This window comes from Dermacentor andersoni, chromosome 3, assembly GCF_023375885.2.
Source record: "Dermacentor andersoni chromosome 3, qqDerAnde1_hic_scaffold, whole genome shotgun sequence".
Taxonomy (NCBI): Eukaryota; Metazoa; Arthropoda; class Arachnida; order Ixodida; family Ixodidae; genus Dermacentor; species Dermacentor andersoni.
This window is the reverse complement of record NC_092816.1, coordinates 173,497,997-173,513,997: the sequence shown is the minus strand read 5'-3', so window position 1 is coordinate 173,513,997 and position 16,001 is coordinate 173,497,997. Positions and strand designations below refer to the sequence as shown.

General features: G+C 45.1%; 1 protein-coding gene across 2 annotated transcripts in view; it reads left to right on the top strand.

The window, feature by feature from the left end:
* LOC126524449 (uncharacterized) overlaps positions 1–12,810 on the top strand; it is a 61,891-nt gene extending 49,081 nt beyond the window's left edge. For both annotated transcript variants that reach the window (XM_050172758.3, XM_072287357.1), the window contains 3 exons: positions 513–656; positions 1,425–2,894; positions 12,405–12,810. In XM_050172758.3, coding sequence (XP_050028715.1) covers positions 513–656; positions 1,425–2,894; positions 12,405–12,565 — 1,775 coding nt within the window. In that variant the 3' untranslated portion in view covers positions 12,566–12,810. The remainder of the gene's footprint in view (positions 1–512; positions 657–1,424; positions 2,895–12,404) is intronic.
* Positions 12,811–16,001: the final 3,191 nt, after the last annotated feature.

The window sequence follows — 16,001 nt, the reverse complement described above, 5'->3', positions numbered from 1 at the left end:
CCAAGGATCGGAAAGCCATATATTATTTTTTTTTTGCCTATTGGCGGCGTGGTTACTGTGTGCACATGATCTTGAGATGGGTAGTTATCGCAGTTTTCGCGACGTCTCGTGACACGCAGGCGAATTGGACGCGGTTCCAGAAATGTTTGACAAACGGCGGAGGGCTAACGCAGGAAATGGAATGTGAAGAAATTGGAATAGGTTTACGTTATAGCGTCCATTGTACAATTTCTTGTCTCTTGTTTATAATCTCACCGTTTCTCACCTATTCTCCATTCGAACCTATTTCTAACGAACTCGTGGCCTAGCTGCTGTAGCATGACTCCAACAACTTAAAGGGGAATCTCCTGAAGACTTTTTTTTTTGCTTAGTGCAGCTGTACCATGCCATGAGCAAAATGCACGCTTGTCGCTAACTGCAAAAGTTCTAAACGAGAACGTCTGATTTTTGGAATACTAATCAACCGGATGTATCCTTATAGATTCTGTTTCCTGTTGTCGTCGTTTTTGTAGGTCTAGTGGCTGGAGCTCTCATACACTCATGCGGTATGAGGATCAGCGTGTTGCTAGGGGGACTGCTTATGTCAGCAGGATGTCTTGCGTCAGCGTTTGCTACCGGAATACCATTCCTGGTTGTGTCAATCGGGGTAATCACAGGTAAGATTCAATTCATCCTTTAAAATTTTGAGAACTTAGCGAGATGTTGTTTGGCTCGCAAGGACACGGTCTGGTCGTCCACTGTAAACACGACTTGATGAAAGAATGCTAAATCCTGGTGACAGTGGTTGACACACCACTTATATGCTTTGCACACTTCTTATTATGTGCGCCTAAAGGTAAATGACGTGGCCATATATTCTTCAGAGAATTTGTTATGCTACTGATCTTCGTGCCATGAAATGGTGGTTGCCACATTCTCCAAAAAGCTACTGAGCCTGTGTAAGGTACCTGTACTTCACATAAAGTGAATCACCGCAGTAGTAAAAACCCCCAAAATTACTTAGTAATTGAAAAGTGACACCCAAGTAAAACATCTTTAGTCCACTAGTCAGCGCGCTATTGGCGCTTGTTGAACTCACCCGCACGTGTCATAAGTTCTTCCTGGCCCCTTCTTTACAAATTTTTAAGGTGGTCAATCCGATACTCACAAGCGAGAAACAAAACATTGTGCACCTCTCAACATCAACAGAACGGCCTTCTTTATTTGACTCTATGTGGCCGCATACGTAACTCCCTTACATAACTCTATTAGTCAGTGAAAGCGCACGTACCATCTTACCACTTGACTGAAAGTGCTCATTTATAGAATGTTTTCAAGAGTAACATGGCTCGCACTTGCTCACATGGCACAAAGCGCATGTAGGAATCCTAAATATTGTCTCTATTCAGGTACAGTTTTCAATTCCACTTGGGCGTAAACCGCAGGCTCCGGGCACGGAATCCTGCTCTCCTGTGTCATCGTGGCTGTGAACGAGTACTTTGATAGGAGACGTGGCACGGCCCTCGGAATCAACATGGCTGGTGCACCTGCAGCCTCCTTCATGTTTCCTAAAGTTTTCGATTTCTGTCTGGACGAGTACGGCTTGCAAGGAACTTTCGCGCTAGTGGGAGCACTCTTGCTGAACATTGGGCCGATCAGCGTGCTTTTTCGTAAGCCGCCCTGGATGAGGAAAAAATACTCGAAAAGAAATAAAGTGACCAGCAACAGAGCCCGTGAAGCAGATGAGCAGCAGGGGAAGAACGCAACCCGTTCTGTCAGCTGCCTAAAAACGGGTTTGCAACCTCTAGTTAACAGCAGCGACGAACTCGGATGCTGCGATCCGGATAGCGACGACGACATAATCGTTACTTATATGAAGCAGTCGACAAGCTCCAGATTCGCAAAGTTTCCGCTCTCGATTAGCCTTAATGCTGATAAGCGTTCTGTGATGAACAGACATTGGACAGGGGACATGGTAGAGACCTTAGATACGAGCGTTGCGAACGGCGAAAAGCGAAAAGCACCGTCTTCGAAGGAGGGCGAACAAAGCAACGCCCGCATTACAGACGCGAAAAAAGATCACGAAGTGTGGTGTGCCTGTGTGACCTGCGTATCTAACGGTGAATGCTTTCACCGAACTTCGCAACATCCTCTAAATTCATCAAAGTTGATTCAGGTACCCAGTACTATTGCACTGCAAAATGTGTCGGTGAGGTGTACGGAGCGCACCAGAACATTGGGTACTAACATGGAAACAAAATCAATAAAAAACACAATGCTCGCTTTTACGGACGCTCTTGTGCCAGGGGAAGATTTGAAAAGTCAAGGGGAGGATGAGACATATACTTTGAAGAAAAATTATTGTGGTGTTACGCTCCGATCAACAGAGGAAGTGTCATTGCATTTGCGGTATTCAGCAAAGGAACGTCGCAAACGATCTGTTTTGCATAGCGCTAAGGATGTTCTGTCTATGCCGCGGTTTTACGCGCACATGTTAAGCTACTTCTCTTTCTCCTTCTTTTTGGATACATTTCTGGCTGTCGCGGTTGACTGTGCAGTGGACACTGGAATTAGCAGAGTAGATGCTGCTCACGTTCTCACTTTCTTCTCTGTGACCGACACAGCTGGACGACTCCTCATACCCCAACTCACCGATTACAACATTGCATCTCCACTTGGCGTCATGACTCTTTCTTACTTCCTCATGGCCGTTATCAGCTCTACGATGCCTCATGCCCAAACTACTGTTGTGTTTTGGATTCTTGTTGTAACGCTTGGACTTCCTGTTGGCTACGTAATGGTCGCCATGTCTCAAACTATTGCAAGTGACGTCGGCTTACACAACCTTCCCATGGCTTATGGCTTCGTAGCAGCAGTGACAGCTGTGGGAGCGTTCATGAGGCCGCTGGTAATAGGTGAGTACTCTAGCCTCTAGACCACGATGTTAAGCAAATATTCTTCACAGTGCCAATGTGTTGATTGAGTGTCTGATTGAGAGTAATTGATTAGCCTTATCGCTTCGAAGAAGCAATAGCAATGCGAGAGCCGATGTAGTAGCAGGCTGCGTATTATTTTTGACCACTTTGGGCAAATAACGTGAAAGCAATGCTTAGTGAGCAAGAGCTCTTTCGTTTGGCCCTCTTCTGATTGTGCCCACACATCTAGAGATCGATTTCACGTTCTCCTGCTCAGCAGCAGGCTTCGCTATTCCCTTAGTCACCACTGTGGCTACCACATGTTAATATGTCAGTAATATTAGACTAATGCATGAAGAAGTGTAGGAGGAAAAAATAGGGGAGATCGGTAATGAGACTGCAAGGATGTGTACGAGGGATGTCACAGCTAGGCAGTGTTGATAACGTAATGAGTTTTTAGTCAGCTTAACGACACCTTTGCCTTTTTTGGAGTCCAGGGGACCTTTTAATGACTGTTCAGTCACGTAAAGAGCCAGTAAATTGCCTTGGTAAAATGTTTCAAGGCAGTATTATTCACTTCCATGCATCGCTCCCGTAATAACCAAAGGGGGATGTATGCGCTTCCACTTTTTTCTACTTCTCAAGAGTGGAAGTTAGAGAAGGTCTTTATTGGAAGGGAAAGCTTTTTGCCGCCATGAATATTGTCGCAGAAATATTAACCTTCATAGGGACGGAGAAGCGGATTATAAGTTTACGCAGTAGAATGAAAATAAGACAAACTAAAATGAGCTGGTAAACTTGATAATTAAGATCAGTCGATGGCGAAAATTTAGCCTTCTCTATCTCATCCTGGGCACTTCTTTAAATTTTACCGATTAGGACAATTTTTGAAACTTATTGGAACAATGAATGGAAGGATCCGCCATTGCTTCGCAGGGCAGGGCACATGATCTAAGATACCACCATATCAAGATGCTGATTTCTTAGGTAAAGCACTATCACCACATATTAATATCGTTTAAGAAAATATGGAGTTTTTGTCCTTTTTCACATTTCGACTGTTGATTCGCCATTGCTACAGGTAATTTACAGCTATGGTTTAATAATGCGAAAAATGTCTAGAAGCATTTGACACATTATAAAGAGAAAATTCCAAGCAATTCGTTATAGTTGTCACAATTATTGTCATCTACCGACCTTCCGCTGAAAGTGAACAGGTCTGGGGCACAACCTGGCGGTTTGGCAAAGATTCCAAACGATGCAGTGAGGCTGTCGAGAATGCATGTAGCTAGGCCGTTAAAAATAAATGAAAAATTTAGATGACGTCACTTCAGTTGACTTTGTAGACGTCAGGGAAGTGCGAAGATGGAGTTGTTAGAACCAGTTAACGCGCTTGTTTCATCATAACACATGCGTTATTAAATTGTACTGACGCATGTAAGGTACGGAATGATTGCGATCGCCATGGTTTGACCTAGAACGTTTAGTGACAAAGCATAAATATTAGATGAGAACACAACGGCAGAATGAGACATTTTATGCCCAAAGACGAAGTGTATCACTGCTAAATGTTCGATTTATTCTGTCAAGACATCTTTCTTCACATATTCTGCCAAGTTTCAATTGTATGTAAAGTGCTTCGCCATGTCGACGTCCGGAATGTTAAAGATGTCAATTTGCGGCATTGATTAGCATATCAATGACTTTTCACTTGTTGTTGAAAGGTTTATTTCGGGGCAAATGCCTGCTGTTTCTAGGTTAGGTGAAGTCCACTGAATGACTTTCAACTTTTTAACAGCAAACTTATAATGGCACATGTAAGGCTAACGTTCGATCCAAAACTGAGCACACAACTCAATATTGAATGCTTCCCCGAGAAAAAAATACGCAGTGAAAAGATCGACAGAAATGTAGTCGTTACAGACATAGGTAACTGTGCAATATCGAGATAGAGGCAATAATGAATAAAGAAACATCAAGGAGATACGCAATACCCTAGGCTGCGATAAATGTATTAAAACCTGATAAGGTCAACTAGGCTGAGTGACTTCATGGCCGCCTCCTTTCAAAGGGAATGCCAATAAAATCGTAACCGCCATCACCATCATCATCATGCTGCTGCAGTTAATATTTAGGTGCGCTGTGGTAGTGTAGACACCGTGGTAGTGTAGCAGGTGACCAAGCTAGCCGGAAAGAGCGCCATAACGTCGGGTTATTCTCTTCTTAAGTGACCTGCTTCAGAAGAAACGCAAAAGCTACGAAGTGGGCACGAGCTTAGCTCGACGCAGGAAACGTTGTAAACATACTCGCGCTGTCGACAGCGTTATTACAATTAACGTCAGGCGCTGTCAAAACTATCGAACATGGTGCGCAGGTAGGCTTGTGCTCGAATGAACGCAGAGCTCCCGTTTCTGATAGTCCTTTTGTCATTCATGTTCATGTTTTCTGTCTTTCGGAAGTTTGGCATTATTAAAACGCGACTAACGCTCTAACAAACGATATCGAAAATTGCATTATTTTTACCATGAACTTCGTTATTGTCCATGGCGTCGCTTGGTATCGCTAATCGTCATGGCCTGTTGGCACAGAATTGTCGTTGCACAGAAACGGCACTGTGAATCTAGACGCCTATGGCAAAACTTTCCCTTTGAGTCAACGCTGTGTAATGTTAGTACTTGGTCGACAGTTTATTTATTCTAACGTTGAGTGCCTGAGCTTGCGTAGAGTTGAATTTTGGCGATTGTCTCCCATTGTGGCGTGTGCAGCCACGAGCAAGTACGTAAGTAGCACTTTCAATTTCCATATTCTCGGTGTGCCAATATACAGAACAAAAATGGTCTCGTCTCCACGCAACCGTACCAAGGAAATACAGCGTAATTCTACATTTATCATTTTTTCGAGTAGTACGCTTGACGTGCAATGTACGTTTTTCAGTGCTTCAGAAATTTGTGGATTTCTCGTAAGAATTATTTTGGTTTTGGCTAGCGATTCGTTCAACAAGGTTTTTGATTATTTACCACTCTGAAAATGCTTCCCTCCCATCGATTTTTTGAGCCTTCCGATACATAAAAGTTCCTGGGTGCAAGACTAGGTGATGAAGCTGAGTGTTCAAGACATTCAGATTTGATATCTTGGTTTGTATCAACTACTGAACGAGAAACATCGCAAGTGGCGTTCTCACAACTACTCATCGTTTACTGCTTACTGCTGGGCAAAATTGATTTTTTAATGGATCTGCATAACAATTCACCATGGGCGGACAGCTTTATTTTTTCCTGGGGAGAGGGGGGGGGGGGCTAGCTGGGGCTTGACCATCTTCACGAACATACACACAAACATGCAAATGTGTGTGTAGAAGGCCCAACTCATAGAAGGCCCAATTCGAGGTCACAGGAAGTTTCTTCTAGTGCAACTGTTATTATATGTTAATAAACCTTTATATATATATATATAGCCATATCATAACACAACAAACACTGACACAAGGGTAAACATAGGGGAAATTACTTGTGCGTAATAAATGAAATAAACAAACGATAACATAATGGAAATGAAAGAGATGAAAGAACAACTTGCCGCAGGTGGGGAACGATCCCACAACCTTCGCATTACGCGTGCGATGCTCTACCAATTGAGCTACGACGGCGCCGTTTCGCCATCTACTTTCTTGGGTATTTATGTTTCCTAGCAGAACCCTGGGAGCGTTAGCCAGCGCCGCCACTCACAAACCTTGGCGGCGGATGTGGAACATCCTTTCTGTCGCAGGCGTCACGAGAATGTGACCTTTTTGGGTGAAGGCAACCGGTCAATAAACCCACACATGCTACCTTCAGGAAGCATGTGTGGGTATTTGTGTAGAAGAAACACTCGTTAAAACTGGCGCCCTGGTACAGAACGGGTCAGAGCTATGAGATATCCCCCAACTTTCCAAAACTTACCGCCACGGAACCTTCATGAAGGCGCGCACCCCTCCATTAAAACGAAAACGAACAACTTTCCGAATCACTCATTATACGCCGAATCAGATTCGGCCAGTTTCGCCGAACTACTTAGGTAAAGGCGCGTTTTTTCCTATCTTTAGTGACTGCGTTTGGCTGTCCATGCGCCTGAGGAGTACTACATACGTGGGTGGCGCGCTTATGCGGTTGAAAATCCGCTCTCTTCTTAGCGGGAGACGGGTTATGGCGAACTAACGATAAGGGACGTGCCCACAGTTGCCTTTGTCGTTGGTGCTCATGCTTTTTTTGTAGCCGGTGCACATGGCGACGGCCACAGCCGTGAGAAGCGAGATGTTCTGTATAATGTCGAACAGTTCGAATTCTCCTGCAGTACAATACCCCTCCAGGCTTGGAGTGGCGCCTGGCACCTTAAAGAAATGCCGAGAGCCAGTGGGGCTGTACTAGTCCAGGTGCGATCGAATTAGGAAAGCCCACTAAGCTTCAACGAGAGACACTCTCTCACCAGAACAGTTGAACTCCCTGGTCCAGTATTCGGCCACTGCCTCTCTCATGACTCCTACAATTAGCCCATGGCCCTGAGTCCTCAGCAGCTGCAGAGCACCTGAACAAGGCGGCGGTCAGACCGGCAACGCAGCAGAGAGTGATAACAATTTCTGGACCCGGACAGGCCGCCAATGGAAGCTGAACCAGGCAACGTTTAACAAACGAACCCTCTCAAGTGAAGCCAGCTTAGCAGGACTCTTTGAGGAACTATCAGGCATTGTGTACCGTATTATTGGCTTTAGTGAGGTTACAAGAACTGTGAGGCTTATACAGTGCTGACTAACCACTACATCCTGTGCTACAGAGGACTCCCAGATTAGAAGCAATACATTGTAGGATTCCTAATACATAAGGACAAAACGGAGAATATTGACGAATTCTACAGCATTAATGAGATGGTCGCAGTAGTGATAAAGGTGAATAGCAGGTATAAAATAAAGGTAGTACGATCCTACACTCCGAACTCCAGTCACGATGAAGAAGTAGGCAAATTTTATGAAGATGTTACATTAGCGATGGGAAAAGTGAAAACACGGTACACTCTAATCATCGGCGACTTCAATGCAAAAGCGGGGGAAAAGCAGGCTCGGCAACAAGTAATTGGCAACTACGGCATTGATTCTAGGAACACTAGAGGAGACATGCTGGTTGAATTCGCGGAAATGAATAAACTCATAATAATATATACCTTCTTCAGGACGCGTAGCAACATAAAGTGGACCTGGAAAAGCCCTAATAGAAAAACAGGAAATGAAAAATATTTCATACTTTCTGTCGCTCCTAGCCTAGTGCAGGATGTAGAAGTGTTCGGTAGGGTGAAGAGAAGTGATCATAGGTTACTGAGGTCTAAGTTTTACCTCAATATGAAGAGAAAAATAATAAAATAAGTCAAGAAGAAACTTCCAACATAGATTCAGTAAGGGCAAAAGCAGACCAATTCACAGTGGTACTTCCAAGCAAATGTGCAACCTTACAATAGAGAAATGAAGATGACATAAAGATAATGAATGAAACAGGAACTAGGCTGACTTGGGAAGCAGCATATGAAGTGGGAGGCAAGGCACCAAGGCAACCAGTAGGTAAGCTCTCCCAAGTAACGAAGGACCTAATCAAGAAACGGCAAAAAATGAAAGTGTCCAACTCAAGAAATCAGAGAGAATTCACTGAACTATCGAAATTATAACCCGAGAAAGCCTGAGGAAGCAAAAAAAAAAACATCGACACAGCATGAAATCAGTCAAGAAAACGTGGCATAGGATAAGCTACGATATATGCACTGAAAGATAAGCAGGGTAATATCATCAGCAATTTCGAATATATAGTAAAAACAGCGGAATAATTCTATACTTTACTAAGTATAGTACAGTACTAAGAGCAGCCACGGTACCTCCATTCGAAGCAGTATTGAGCAGGATAGAGAGGCTCCTTTTGTAACTGGCGATGAAGTTAGAAGCGCCTTGCAATACGTGAACCGGGGAAAAGCGGCAAGAGAATATGGAATAACAGTCGATTTAATCAAAGATGGAGGAGATATTCCTGAAATGATTGCGGCTGAAATGTCTCACGACTTTAAGTGTTCCAGAAGACTGGAGGAATGCCGCCGTTATACTAATCCACAAAAAGGGGTGGGTGGATGGATGTACTTTATTGTGGTTCTTTAGGGCGTGTGTTAGCGCGCAGCGGGCCGCCCCCACGTTGGAACAGAGAGGCCGAGCCTCTCTGCCACGTCACGAGTCGTACGTTGGACAGCCCATTAATGTTCTTCCAGGTTGGGGCTGCGTAGAACTGCATTCCAGCGTGAAGAAGTGTTGCTTTCATCGCCGCGTAAGGCGTCACACCGGCAGAGCATGTGATCTAAGTTCGCTAAGTCATTGCATACTGCACGTGCATTTGTTGTCTGAATTTCGGGGTAAATCCTGTGAAGAAGTAGAGTGTTCGGATATGCCCCGGTCTGTAGAAGCCTTAGTGTTAGAACCTGAGGTCCATTCAGTTTAAAGTGTGGGAGGGGCTAGATCCTCCGAGCCTAGTAAAAGTGCTCAGTAAGTTCGTTGTACGAGGAAGGACACTCCCGATTATCTGTACCCCTAACGTCACGCTGCCCGTTAAAGAATTGAGAAGTTATAGGCCCGTTGGCTTGCCTTTAGTGTTGAATAAAACATGCAGCAAGATTATTTTCAGTAGAATGAGGGCAGCAATCGACTTCAGTCAACCAAGAGGACAGGCTGGCTTCAGGAAAGGATACTCTACAATGAATCGCATTCAAAACATCAATCAGGTAATCGAGAAATATGCTGACCACAGTGAACCTCTTTAGATGGCTTTCATAGATAATGAAAAGACGTTTGATTCAGCGGAGGTACCAGCACTCATAGAGGCATTACCTAATCAAGGAGTACAAGAGGCAATCGTATTGTCTTTGAAAATATCTACAAAGATGCCACAGCTACCTTTATTCGCCACAAGTAGAAAAATACCTATAAAGAAAGAGGCCCGGCAAGGAGGCACAATCTGTCCAATGCTATTCACAGCATGCTTGCAAGAACTATTCAAGCAAACTAACTGGGGAGGCTTAGGAGTGAGGATCAACGGCGAATATCGCAACCTTCGGTTTACAGATAACATTGTCCTGTTCAGCAGCACAGGGGACGAATTCTAACAAATAATTGAGGACCTTAACAGAGAAAGGGTAAGAGTGGAATTGAAGATTAATAGGAAGAAGTCAAAGACAATGATCAATAACCTGGCAAGGGAACAAAAGTTCGGGATCGCCAGTCAGCTTCTAGAGTCGGTGGAGTACGCTTAGCTAGGTCACTAACTCACAGGGGTCCTGAACAGGAGAAAGAAATGTACAGAAGAATAAAATGTGTTGCATTGCATACTGCAGTCATTGCTAGGTCTTCACCGGGAGCTTACCACTATCGGTAAAAGAAATATGTAAAATCAGTGTATTTTACCGGTGTTGACATATGGGGCAGAAGCTTTGAGACTGGCAGAGAAGCTTGAGAGCAAGTTAAGGAGCGCGCAAAGAGCGGTGAAACTCAGAATGTTAGGCATAAAGTTAAGAGACAGGAAGGATAGCGGTGTAGATCAGAGTGCTAACGGGGATAGCAGATATTCTAATTGACTATGAGAGAACAAAATGGAGCTGTGCAGGCCATGTAGTGCGTAAGGTAGATAAGTGGTGGGCCACTAGAGTTAGATAACGGGTGCCAAAAGAAGGGAAGTGCAGTCGAAGTGCAGTCGGCAGAAAACTAGCTGGGGTGATGTGATTAGGAAATTCGCAAGCGCAAGTTGGAATCAGTTGGTGCAGGACAGCAGTAATTGCAGATCGCAGGGAGAGGCTTTCGTCCTGCAGTGAACATAAAATAGGCTGATAATTATGATAATGAAAAATACACAGTTCATGATGTTGAATCTAATTTGCGTAGTCGCGGTGAATCGCGCGTCTGTACGAACTGTTCCAACCCGCTGCCAGCGTTCTTGATAACGCCAGCTTTGTGACAGTGAGTGCTCGTGGTCTCTCAGTGAGATTTTTACAGGTTTGCACGGTCCGTGAATTACACCAGGCTTGTTATTTTAATTGGTAAATTAATGTTTAGTAGAATTTATGTAACCAATAAAACTAACCTATAGACTCGTGTGAAGGCCGCCCTTGTCGCAATTTTGACGAGCCGTACATGGGATCGGGCCAATTCGCCTAATTTATCCAACTATTTGTAGGAAATCCGCCGTAATCCAGAGCGATGGCCTTCTCTCGCCATCTAGTGGTGCCGCGCGGAAGTACGAACCGCGCGAAAATTCGTTGCTGAGCGCGACCTGCATCAGCGCACCGAACGCGATTGCTTCTCGGTTGGATATTTATTAATATTGGCGGTCAAGTTGGGGGTGCGACCCAGACACGGATTGATACAGTGAAAATGTTTCTTCGTGTTATTGTTTTATACTTCGCTATCACTCGTACTGCTTCGCCTTTCTGGCGAAACTGCATCCTCTCTTCTTTTCCCCTGTGAGCTCGAGTATTAGCGTTGCTGCGCATGACTGCTATTGAATCTTATTTCGAGTCACTCGGCTTGACCTCACTTTGGCTCCTGAATGATATATATATGGTTAGCGCTTGTAACGTCTAACAAATGTTATCGCTCAGCGCAGGACGCGTCTACATGTATCGGAAGTTTCTAGAATGTTATCGATGCTTCTATCCGCTGTCTGTTGTCGCCGAACCTTGTGTAATCTGATTGCATGTATGCGTGACGCGAATGGTGTAGAACTTTGTGGAAGGCACGCGCGTCCCAGCGGTTACTCTGGAACACTCGACGACTGATCTATAAAAGCCGACGCGCTTGACCCGCTGATCAGATTTTGACGACCGCTGACTGTGTTCGCCGTTGTCGCCGTTCTGTAAGTGTAGCCTGTTTTTGTGGGCACAGGTTCGCCCAATAAAGGTTAGTATCGTCTTTCACAGTCTTGCTACTGTATTCTTCATACGCCACTCCACGTGACAATATATATATATATATATATATATATATATATATATATATATATAGCACCTTCGCTACTTAGCAAACAGACCACAAACTGCTGCACTAACGCTTTGCACGTCGACAATGTCGAGATCTCCGCACTGATGCTGCTTCCTTGTGCTCTGTTGCAGCAGCGCACTACCATCTATTGGTAATTCACTGAACCACAATGATAACTTCTACCTAATAGAAAATAATTTGGAATAATTCTTCAAAATTTCATTTCTCCTTTACAGTTTTCATTTGAATCACTTGTAGATTTTGTAAAGTCACTCACAATCATTTGAACCCCACAACACCGGCAACAGTGCACACTTCTTTGAATTCTTCCTTGGCTGTCGTGGTCCAGGTGGGATTCGAGCCGACTTATTTCTAAAGGATTGATTGAAAGACCCTGAGATAAAACGCGGCTAGAATAATCGCAAGACAATTGTGGAAAATGTGGAAGCCTAATAAACTGGATTTTTCGGTTCCCTTCTGTGCAGGGTATTTCCGGGACGCAAATGGATCATACAGCGGACTCTTCCACTTCATGGGTGGAATGGTTTTCACATCTGTTGTTCTCACTGGTTGGCTGTGGGCTTCAAGTACAAGAAAAAATAAACTCAAGCGCAACGCTTTGTCGGTCGAAGCAACGGCGGAGTAAATGTATGGCAGCCAATTGCGTGGTCGGGCTTCAGTATTTTACGAACTTTTCTGACTTTCTTGCGAATGCAAGCCAATTCAATTAGGCTTGAGTCTATTCGAATTCGACATGCCATGCTAGTGTGAAAGAGCAGACGGCAGTTGCAAATCGGAACAAAACAGCAGTAGCCTGAAAAATGGCTTTTAAATATTACAGGCTGCTTAATGTGGTGCGGTTGAGTTGCGCGCAGCATATCAGTTCAGCAATTAAAGGGTCTAAGCAATAAGAAATCACGTAGGCCCTGTGCTTCTTGGGGATCCATGTTATGAAAATTACTTTGTATGTTGCTGGCAGTCCAGCATCGTTTTGGCTTTCCCAAAGTGTTACCAGGTGGACCAACGTGTCTTTGCAAGGCGAGCAGTGGCGTGTGTGACACGAGCGTGTGTGTCAAGATAGCAGCAAAACGACGACTGCAGTGAGGACAATCGCGTCAAGTCGATGGCGTGATTTCTACTCCGACTATTCGACTCAAGTTTGCGACACGCAGGCTGCTGGGTTTACGCGGGTAGCTGACGGGCGTAAGCGAAAGAAACACTGATCGTGACGCCATCTGCGACTAAGTATTGTACTATTGTACGCCCCTGTCTTTTCATGTGGTCTATGCGAAAACAACGATTGCGTTTGTACTCAATGAAAGGTACGTTTAAACCTGTTCGGCCTGTGCCTATCATGAAGGTAGTACAAGGTCGTACTGATTTAGGCACCGTTAGCTCCAACGAGGAAATTTCTGGGGAGAGTAGGCAATCCCGAAGGTGGTGTGCAGCCTAGGAAGGCATCTCATAGCTAATTGTCGCGTTGGAGTAATGCTAGAAGTTGGCACGTGATTCACACGGCAAGTCTCAAAAAGCTAGTTGGCTTTGGAAGGAGATAATTATGCGTGTTAGAGCATGGAGTTGCTGCGCGGGAGCACAGACGTTCGATCCCGCCTTTTGAGACGTACTAGTACATTGAAAAGGCCCGTAACGAGACTAGATAGGAACCTAATTATCGAAAGTGTCTAGAATCAGGCAGGTAATGCTTCGCAATAAATGTTCAGAATATTAGGCTACATCCTTCTAATCCATTTAGAAGACTTTTATCCTGTTGCACCAAGACGTTTGAGTATGCATGTCTAACGTCACTCTTGACGTGAATCTTGTTCTGTACATAGCATCGTTTCCCTTTATGACTTTAGTAGAGCTGGTAACCCGACTCTGACTGGAAGCTTAATGTAACATTTTCCTTGCTTTAGAAATTGCGCTTAACATTTATCCCAAGGGTGAAAAAAAACGGTATGAAGGTACTCGGACGGTTATAACGCGGTTGCTTTAGGGCCAATAGTGGAGTGTCCCACCATATGCAGATGCTTACGCGCATCACCATTCCTCAGGTACACACGTAATTTTTAGCTAAATTGAGCCAGCACACTTATCATAACATCTGCAATTTATTCGTTATTACGCAGCCATGGTATTTTAGAATGTTCACTGGTTCACCGGAAGCTGACAACATGTAAAACGTGCTCGACACGCCTTGTGGTGATTCCTTATAGGGTGTCTACCTCGGTTGACATTTTAGCATGGATGGGCGCACACATGATGACTATGACGATGATGATGTGCACACATAGCCTTTGCATTAGGCAGGCAAACGGGGGATTGTCCTAACCTAGGAAATTACAAAAAAGAACTATAAAAGATACCCTGCAGCACCAATCTAGCAATGGTGCACATGTTCGCCCCCTCGCCGACCAACCCTAACACATGCTCGCAACGCCAGCTATTGAGTTACCTGAAAAATGATCAGTGGGAACTCTGGCTCTATTGTCTAGGGTTACGGATGCTATCTCAGTCGTTCTATAGACATTTCCAGAAAGTAATTCAGCCAGGATAGGTGATGTTAAAAAAAAATTCGCGCAGAAACTCCCCTGCCAGATGTCTAAGTATGCGTATGTAATTTGGCAGAATATTAAGCTGCGCGAAAAATACAGGACATAAGGAGAAACAGAGGCGCACACACAAAGCGCTTTATGTGTGCGTGTTTGTTTCTCTTCAAAGCCTGTCTTCTTCGGGCAGTTAAAATTTTGCTGAATCTATGAGCCGACCAGCCCAGCAACGTGCTCAATTGTCGGCGCCAGGCAAAGATTCTGTTCTGCCGAAGATAAGGGAAATTAAAAGGATATCTTTTCGTTGATGAAGTGTGGCACGTTTCCATTGGCGACTACTTAACTGCCGATGTTCTCGTCGAGGACCTCTATTATATTAGAATGGCTCACGTCTACTGGCTCGTACCCAGTTACTCAAGTTCGTATCAGATTTATTCATGATGAGATGCACAGACCTAGTGACACATGCCCAGCACGCCAAATCGCCTTGAAAGAGATTCGTTGAAGAGTTGTACATACCCGTGCTACATACACAATCCCGCACCACCAGTGACTTATTTCAGCGTTACACAATTTCCTTGAAGACTAGCGCATTGGTACGCTATGCCACACACTCAGTGGCCCAAGTTGGCCCGACGGTTGGTTTCGAATCCTGTCCTCTTTACACAGCACCCCGACGCACTACCAATTCTACCATACCCTACCCAGAAACACAGGTTTGCGGGAAAACGTTTAGACGCATAGGTAGATAGATATACACAGAGTTAACCCACGGAAAGTAGACAAGTACAACTAGAATTCTCTTGGATATGCTTCGACTTGACACTGTTCTTCAGAGAACTGTTCCTCCGAGCGGCAGCAACGGCAATATTCGAGGCATCGGCGTCGTCTTATAAGGCGGCTAGCCATGCGACATAACCGCCACAAGCAACGGCTGTTCACGAAGTAAAATGCCTGCGGGGAGACTCCTCATCTTCATCTGGGCTCGGCGACTGCCGAGAGGGCTGGCCGGTCTCGTTTGAGTGGCATGAAATTTAGTACCCGACTGCACCTTCTGGCTACCTGGTACAAGCACTCGGAACGCATCGCGTAGGGAGCGCGTATGTAGGTACGTGAAGCCAGCTGGGCTTGTGACCTTAGGCCCACTGGATCGCCTTGGCGGCTTGGACACTGCCTGGGCTGCCGCATCCACGATGGGCGCTCCGCTAAGTATGGTTGTGGTCGTCGTAGTGGCGCCGTCCCTTCGTTCGCACCCACCACGCGGGCGCCATGGCCTTTGCATACGAAGGGGCTGTGTGGGAACAGCCGCCGTGATCCTCGCAGAGGACACACTCGTCGACGTCGCGGATATTAGGAGCACAAGGCGGAGGGACGCTTCGGCCGTCGCTGTGGGCCGGCTGGCCAGGACTCTTGCGCTGAGCTTTCGCTGGGATGCCGAAGAAAGGAGGCGATAAGAAACCGAAAATTATACTCCCACCAGCTGGTTTTTGTGTTTGATACAAAGTATTTACTCAGATAATATTGAGCGTAATT